This window comes from Mugil cephalus, chromosome 15, assembly GCF_022458985.1.
Source record: "Mugil cephalus isolate CIBA_MC_2020 chromosome 15, CIBA_Mcephalus_1.1, whole genome shotgun sequence".
Taxonomy (NCBI): Eukaryota; Metazoa; Chordata; class Actinopteri; order Mugiliformes; family Mugilidae; genus Mugil; species Mugil cephalus.
In genome coordinates, this window is record NC_061784.1 from 7,925,454 (window position 1) to 7,934,472 (window position 9,019).

Genomic DNA, 9,019 nt, shown 5'->3' on the forward strand with positions numbered 1-9,019 from the left:
GCATATCAAATTTTTAGTAATGTTTACTCTAGTAGTTTCATAGGGATTTCCCTACACCACTTCAAACGACCAAATGTTATCTACCATTGTTTGCTTTGGCCCAAAACCATGGCTTCTTAGCAGGATTTAGATATGAACAAGGGCATGTTGTGAAGTCTGTCTGGGGATTGGACAGTGGAAAGGCTTGGCTTACCAGATTCCTGAGTTGCCTTGAAATATGCCAGGTTTGACATCAGCAGTGGAAAGAAGAGAGCAGGCAAAAAAGCTTTGGAGGAGTGAAGGCTATTTCTGGCTCGGTATGTCCAGTTTTCTGCTTGATGAATTAGACAGAGGTCTCTTAGTTGGATTTATAGTGTGTAGCCAAGTTGTTGTCTGGCTAATACAGCTGAAGACTGGGGTGCAGTGAAAGTTAAAGTCCTACTGTAGTGAGTATCTTATCTTTGGTCACCAGTGGAGGGAGTGGAGTTTGTGTGAATCAATGGCTTCAGTGTTGGAATTGTATCAACGTAGACGTATTTTAGTGCAACTGTGTTGGCAGAAACCAAATAAAACACCGGCAACACAATAGATGGCCTAGCTCTATGTGAGGTAACCCAGGAAGCGCTCTGAACAAGCAGGACTGCCCACTTCACCTCCGCCAACATAGAACAAACTGCATGATAGTTGCTACCCCCAGTATTCCAAAAAGAAAGCCCTATGGTGGCCCTCAGCCAGCAGCTTTGTGTTATATATTTGGATTGAGAAACATCTTTCAGTATGGTATGTTTAGCTGTACACTTTGTATGTCAAAGTTGCACAAAAAGATTGAAATCTGAGACGTACACATGTGGAGATCAAACTATTTTTATGTTGATAAAAATCGACATAGAAGGTTATTTTATTTTCATATCAATGCATGAACTCTGTAGTAGTCCATATTAAAACCAGGTCTGGAGCCATATAGCTGGTCTCTCTGTGGGGTCTCTGAGCTAAATGCTAACAGCAGCTTTCTGAGATGCTGAATCCACATTTACAATATTCAGCATCTCACCAAAGCTGTCACACTTTATCCTGATGGTTACACAGACATTTTTTAGGCATTACATTTTACAACTATTTAACCAAGAATCTTCACATCTGGGATGTGTGTATTGCTGGTGACCCAAGTGCAGTGTTGAGTTTGAAGTTGTTGATGTGTTGTGGATGAGTGTCATACTTTGGCTAAAGTTTTTTGTTGTTGTTGTTGTTGTTGTTACGCCCTCAGTATGTCATTGTTCTGGGCTGTTTGCATGGTATTCACAACCCTTTTCAATTAAAGTATTTCCTCAAACAAAGCTGCAATTTCCCATCCAAGCAGGCATTATTCATAGTTCATTTGTTGTTTTTATTGCAGTGTTTTGGAGGAAATACGGTAACATCTTCAGCAGGCCTTTACAAATGACAGCGTGTTCACAACAGGTTTCAATTACGATACTTCCTCAAATAAAGCTGTCCGCCTGTCCTTTACAGGCCTACTTTCAACCATTACTGCAGTATTTGAGAACAAAAAGGATTACATTGCCAGCAGGATGCAGCTCACTGACTGTAGCTCATTCAGTCTTTTACTGGTTGTTTGGATGAGCAGTTCTCAATGATGCTGCAAGTCACAATCAGTTCCTTCACAACAGGCACATTTTGATGGGAACTTCCCTAGTTTCGCTTAAAACCACAATATGTATACCAAAAGTCTCCGCTCAAATTACCATAGTCAGTGATTCATCGTCTGGGGAACCTGAATATATAGTACGTACCAGAGGTCTGGAACAAAGGTGGGATAACTCAATGATCAACACTGAAATTTTATTGCTTCTCTTTTTACAAAATCTTTATAAAAGGATTACATTTACAGATGTGTACAAATGGGCAAAAACAGTTACAGCATGTATGTATACTGTGTTTATTAGGATAGGATTAGGATTAGGAATATGAAAAAAATCAAATGCAGTGAACAAAGTAGTTTCAAGAGATAGACAATATCATTAAAACATTTGTCATTCAAGGGTTTTCCTTTTTTTTATTACCTACATTGTATTGTACTGAGGACGGCAAAACTATGAAGGACACACATTGAAATATAAAGCAAACATAAAGTTTTAAACAAACCAGAATGTTTTATATTGTAGGTTTTTCAAAGTAGCCACCTTTAGCTTTGATGACAGCTTTCCACACTCTTGGCATTCTCTCAATCAGCTTCATGAGGTCGCACCTGGAATGCTTTTCCAGCAGTCTTGAAGGAGTTTCCACAGGTGTTGAGCACTTGTTGGCTGCTTTGTCTTCTGTTGTCCAAATCACCCCAAACCATCTCAAATTTTTTTTTGTTTTTAGTCGGGTGATTGCAGAGGCTCAGCAATTCTCTTCTTCATCTCATTGTTCCTCAGTGGTGACTTCTTTGGAACAGTTTGACCGCGAAGGCCCGATCCACGCAATGAATCGGGCAGAAACAGTTGAGCTGTTTCTGCCACTAGAACTCTCAGAAGCGTTAGCTTGGGCTCTAATTTGAGGTGCTGCTTTGTGGTTTCTGAGGCTGGTAATGAACCTCTGCTGCAAAGGTAACTCTTGGTGGATGGACTGTTGTTTTTCTTTACTTAGATGAGCGATTCTTGCCATAATAGGGATTAAAAGAGTAGTGAAATTGGGCTGATTACCTTTGAGAATCCTACCTCTACTCAACTCAACTGAGAAGGAAGGCAAGAATTTCCACAAATCCACTCTTGACAACACACCCATTGATTGAAAACCATTCAAAGGTGATTACTCCGTTAAGCTGAGAGAATTCCAAGAGTGTCCAAATCTATCACAACATATCTACATTATAAAACATATTTTGTTTAACACCATTTTTGTTTACCACATAATTCCATACGTGTTCCTTTGCAGTGTTGATGTCTTCAGCTTTAATCTATAATGTAGACAAACAATTATGCTATGTAATTATTTGGCCATATAATGTGACACTGTACGAGCTCCAGCTTCTCTGCGAAAATATGGAAAGTGTTTTTCAGTTCAACCCTCCCAGCATGCTCCATCTGCACATATGCTCTCAATGGCCGTACACGTGTATCCTAATTGCCTGCATTAAAAACATGTCATCGATATAACAGTTAGATGTCTGAAGCAAAAAAAAATGTTATGACTGCCCAGAGGTTTGCTTGGCTCAAGTCCTGACTGACACACCCATTCTCCTCAGTTGCAGCATAATTTGACACCAGTAATGAAACAACTGTAGACCTAATCTTTAAACAGAGTTGAACTAAATAACACGGCCCATATGCAAAATTCCTCATTATACAAAAGACTTTGTGTGATGGCCATGTGATTTTACACCAGCGTTAATAATACACATGTCTGTGGTGTGGATGGCAAGCTGAAATCACAATAAATGGATTAAATGACAGAGCCAGCTGGAGGGAGGCCTGGAAGAGAATGGTTGCTAATAATTAAAATCAAAGCCATTTAATCAACCACTGCCGTAGGGATATCACTCAGTCAAAGAGCGTAGTTGCGTAGATGCTTATTAGCTTGTTTAAATGATCTACGGAAGCATTCAGGACAAGTCATCTCTGGTTTCCAAATGTGTATTATGTTTCAAAGAGTCGGAACAACATTTTCCACTTGATAATTGACTTCTCATGACATCTGTCTTTATTTCCTTCCACCGAACAGTATTGTTTTTTTCCTTTTTCGTAAACTGGCTTCCAAGGAGCCCATGATGTTTTCATTTGGAAAGTAACAGATAAGTGTTGGCTATGGTAAATTGTCCAACTTCTCTCCATTCACCCGATTTAAACTTTTAAATGAATTCAAAGATCATGTGATAAAGAGCGCTATGTTTCTATTTTACCGGATTATGCTTTGTTGCAGAGTCAGCCATATGCTCATCCAACGGGTGGGGGTGGTGGTGGGGGGAGGCTTGTATTAAATGATGTGTTTATGTGAGCGTGCACTGCCAAGCAAAGCAACTCCGGTTCAGTCCACCGTGGAAGAACTCTAGGAGTGAATCAGTGAATCACCCTTTGCCTTTGTTTTCTTAACCCTCACCTTGACCCTGACCATTCAACCTTTACATCTGCGTGCCTTCATTTAGCTTAGATGGCAGTTATGAAATACAGCATCTACAGTTGTTACCGTAACCAGTTACATACTGTACCTTTGAGCTGTGGATGGTTCTCGTTTACTGTATCACTGGCACTTTGAAGTTTGACAAGTTTCTCTTAAAACTGGACAGCCTTTTGCAATCTCCTCAGCCGAGCGTCCTGCCCGTGAACCCTGTCAGGACCACCTCGGCAGGGTGCCTGCAGGGGTCAGTCACCGGGTTTTTTGTTTTTTTTTTTACTGCCTGTCATGTGTTCGCCGGTGAAACTGTCCATCAGACTCTTAGCTAGTACATAATAGATGCAGGTGTCAAATAGGGCTTCCATCACTGATTGAAGTGCCACTGTTACAAAGTTGACTTCCTTAGTAAGTGCCGGGTGACAGGAACATTTTTACAAGGACATCTATTATGGTTGCATGTCCAACTTAACGAGCAGAGATTTGTCCTCGACTCTTTAACCAACGCACGGGGATCTCTGAAGAGCACGGGGAGGCCCGGATTCACCTTTGACCCCGGCAGTACAGTGCCTCTGCTCCTGAGATAGCAGAACGGTCACAGTGAGCAGACAGTTAAGTAGTCCAGTGAATTATACATGGTCTTGGCTATCGGAAGAGGCGGTGAGGCCCCCATTTAAGTAGATTTATGACTCCGGTACAGAGGCAGGGCGGGGCGTCCCAGATCCTGAGTCTGTTATCTGTTATTGAAGAAAATGTCTGACATACTTGGGCGGACGCCTGCTGCGCTCCTCTAGTCAGCGGAGCGCGAGTGTAGTCTCACAGGCTGCACGAATGTTTTCTGGATGTTGTAAGGTGGAGTGTTTTACAAAGAGCTGCAGCTGCCGTTTTCCTACATCAGGGGAAGGGAGCTGGGTGCTTTGGGTGGAGGAGTGTTGATGAGCTCAATGAAAAGCCAGTTCCAAAGAAAACCTGGTTGCTCATTAGGATATCCCACTCTGTCGTTGGCTCCAGTGATGATAGCTCATTGTAATAAACAAGCCCTGTCCTATATTATATTTTGTACTCTTCATAGAAGCAGTAGCTCATAATTTCTTTTGTGCATCTCCCTGTCTTTGCTTCTCACAGTGATCGGCACCACGTCTCTAGCTCCATCCCGGTGCCCAGTAAGTCCCAGCTTGGTGTGTCTGCCGCCTCAGATATAGGCTACCCCAGCCATACCAGCTCCCCAGACCGAGGCTTGAGGAAAAGGGCGAGCTCGGAGGCTGAGGCAGAGCTCAAGTACAAGCCAACCCCTCCGCCCAGCTACAACACAGCCATGAGCGAAAAGCAGCCCCCGGTCGCCCTGGCACCGCCTCCACCTTCACCTAAACATCTGTCCTCCTCACTGGATGCCGACATGGCCTCGCTTAACCTCTCCACGACTACGGAGGCCAAAGAGGAGGGAGACCAGAAGGAGGAGAAGGAGGAGCATGGGAACACAGCGGTCGAAGCGGAGAGGCATAAAAGTGCTGACAGAGAGACAGAAGCAGATAATGAAGAGATCGAAGAGCCGCCACCCGACACTTCTGCAGTGCAGGACACTGGTGAGAAATCTTTGCCTACTACCCAGCACGTGGGCGCCATGAACGGCTCTTTGGTACCGGGACAGGCGGCAGTTAGCCTGGTCCCAGAGCTGCGCTGCTCCGTGGAGCAAGCCGAGGAGATCATAGGCACAGAGGCCACAGGTTTAGGCCTGGGCTTGGGGATAGGGTTAGGGTTAGCCGACGAGGCCCGTCTGGGAGACTACCGCTGCATCCCCGTGGACCACGCAGTAGCTGTCGAGTGTGACGAACAGGTACTGGGTGAGCTGGACGAAGCTGGCTTTGAGGAGTTCTCCAGGCGCATTTACGCACTGAACGAGAACATGTCCAGTTTCCGACGGCCGCGCAAAAACTCTGATAAGTGAGGCACGGGATCTCTAAGAGCAGGGGGAGGCATAGAGAAGGTTGCACAGGGGATTTGGACAGATACAACACAGGGACATGAAGTGAGAGGGCAAATGTTTGGTCCTCACTCCTTAATCACGGCATCGAAATCATAAGAACGTTTCTGGAATTACAACCAATTTGCACTTATTGTAAACATTTCCATAGTAATCATTTAATGAAAAACTGTTAAAAGCGAAAGTACTGGGACAGTGAGCTGAAATTTTAGCTTTAATGCCAGATTTGATGTGTGCTAAACAAATCAACAATTCTGGCATTTTTTTTATTCAGCATTTAAAATCAACCACTGAATGACTGTGAATTTCTTTACATGGGACCATTTATATACATTGAATGTCACTGTTTTCAAATCCATAATGCAATAACATCCCCCTGTAATCCTTAATAAACTGCATTTCAAATGTTAATCCATAACCTATACTTTAGCCTCAGTACATTTTGTTTCACCACAACAGCTCTAAATCTCTGTCTTCGTCACCGTACCTCAAGTATCACCATGGTTTGCTCCTTAACTTTGTGGAGCTGTTGGATATTTTAGAGCCGGCTGTCCCAGTACTTCCAAGTTTGATTGTGCAAGCAAACGTTAAGACCCTTCCCGAGTCTGATTTCAGGGTGCAGGATAGTGAGCGTGTGCAGGAGGGAGCACTTGCGTAAGTGCGTGCGCTTCACATGAGCATGCAACCACAATCACAGTTAGAGGAATCCCGCCAATGACCTTGGAGCACCGCGGCATGAGTGAGGTGGGATCTGGAACCGGTAGCCCAGTCAGAGACTCCCTATCTGCGACACCCTTCGCTTCGACAGGCCGACCCGCCCGTCGTCCTCCACACAATCTCAAGTTTCTCCTTCAGGTTTTAAGATGAGGACAACAAGAGTGGCGGGTTTGGAGCTCACAGCACATGGCAGGGATACAGTGCAATTGTTTTCTGTCCATCTCTGGGTCCTCTTTTTCTCCCTTTTTTTTTTTTTTAACTTCAATGTATCCCATCAATGTTAACTTTGATGTTACGTCCACTGATTCTTACATTCAGTAGACCAAAAATGAAATTCTGTCTATATTCTGTTGGAATGTGTCACTCAGGCTCTCCTCTAAACTGTTAATAGCAACCGTCTGTGATTTAGTCCTGTGTCTCCCTGTTCTTAATGCTTTCTTGCACTGGTATTCAATTCTTCCTTTATTTATGTCTCAGCAACTGTCTGTGCTTTGTTTCAAAAGTAAATCAACGATTAGTCCTGATTACTAATCACTTGGGATCTCGTAACCAGTTTCGGGGTGCTGAATTGACCGGCCGCTTTGCATCGCCCGCCATGATGAAGATGGACTCCTCACCGTCAGCCCACGGTGTTTCCGATCCAGCGACGTGGCTGCTGACTCTTGGGAAGTGTAGTATTTAAAACTGAAAGATGTACCATGTTAGATCATTTCCATAAACGACTATACAGTTCAGTAATTGACCATGTACATATACTTTTGTATGGAGATTTTTTTTGGTTATTAAAGACTTGCAGTCCAATGGCATGGGTGTATGTACCCCCTTTAAAAGAGTTGTCGCCTCCTTTTGTATCAGAATGTGAAACACGAAGGGTATGATGCTATGAAAATTAACAAAACGTTAATATTTTCTTCGACAGTCATGCTAACACCTGTAGAGAATATGTTGTTGGACAGACGGCTTTCGGTTAAATGCTAATGCCAACATGCTAACAGTGACAAGTTCAAATGTTTGTATGTGGACCATCCTAGTTAAATATATAATAATTTTTTACCACTGTGTTCAAAATAACAGTACGTTTAAAAAATTTGATTAAAGCTCAAAATCCTCATAATAGCTTTTATTTCCAGTGATCACAAATGTATCGGGAACGCTGCACGTTCTATTTCAAATCAAAACAAGAAGAAAACTGTTCGATGTTATTACTTTACATAAAGTGAAGAAAAATGAATATAAGGCTGTTCAAAAAATAGCAGCGTCTGAGGTTTTCTTTACGAACCCAGACGTTCACTGTATAAACTGGAAAGTTCTTGAAGATTTAGCTTTCGTGTGATTCACTGAACCAATATTTAGCTGCATTACCGCCGTTTCTGAGACTTGCTTCACATCTGTGTTGCGTGGAGACGACCAACTTCTGGCACTTGCGAAAAAAGGTATTACAGCCCCGGACAGATGTACTACATTCTACAATTCCTCTGCTTTCCTTGGTTTTGCACCAAAAACAGCATTGCTGATTCTCACACCACAGGTTTTCTATTGGATTAGGATCCAGGGATTGGGCTGAACACCCCACAGCATTTATCTCGTTGGTCTGGAACCAAGATGCCGGACTGTGTTCGCGGTTGTTGTCTTTCTGAAACGTCCATTTCAAGGGCATCTCTGCTTCTGCACAAGGCAACATGAGCTCTTCAAGTAACGTGATATATTAACTGATGCTTGCGTCACCTTGACTCACAGTTTATCTGACGTGGATTCACGCTACACGTCTGATCAACCGTGCCTCCCCTTGACGCCAGAAAGAACGGTCTTGCTTTCATCGGTCCACAAAATGTTGCGCCATTTCTCTTAAGTGCAGTCGATGCATTCTTTGGCAAACTGTAACCTCTTCAGTGCATGTCATTTTTGCAACAATGGGACTTTGCGGGTTCTTTGTGCTTCTTGCCGATATCTTGGCTTCATGTAGGCGTCACAGGCAACTTTAGACTTTCCTCGATCTCCCCTCGTCTTGGCCATTTTGGCTATTCGGTTTGATTGGTAGCCTTCTGTTTTCTTGCTCATCTCTCTGGCCACTTGAGAAAAGCACCCTGAGCACCCTATCATTTTGTACACTTTTTTTTCCACATGTTTTCCTCTTTTAACCTTTTTAATCGAAAATGCGCTGCTCTTCCGAGCAGTATCCGGATTTATATCCAGCGTGTAGAGCACTTGCTGCCTTCATCCTTACATAACAGCCGCCTGTTTGACACCTGTCTT

At 43.3% G+C, this 9,019-nt stretch overlaps 1 protein-coding gene across 3 annotated transcripts in view; it reads left to right on the forward strand.

Annotated features, from left to right (window-relative positions):
* The window catches only part of uvrag (UV radiation resistance associated gene), an 82,023-nt gene extending 74,427 nt beyond the window's left edge, over positions 1-7,596 (forward strand). The window contains exons 15-16 of one of the 3 annotated variants that reach the window (XM_047606726.1): positions 5,194-5,651; positions 7,270-7,596. In XM_047606726.1, the coding sequence (XP_047462682.1) occupies positions 5,194-5,651; positions 7,270-7,448 (637 nt within the window). In that variant the 3' untranslated portion in view covers positions 7,449-7,596. Of the gene's footprint in view, positions 1-5,193 lie in introns of all 3 variants that reach the window. The other 2 variants (XM_047606727.1, XM_047606725.1) reach the window with 2 other exon arrangements.
* The last annotated feature ends 1,423 nt before the right edge of the window (positions 7,597-9,019 follow it).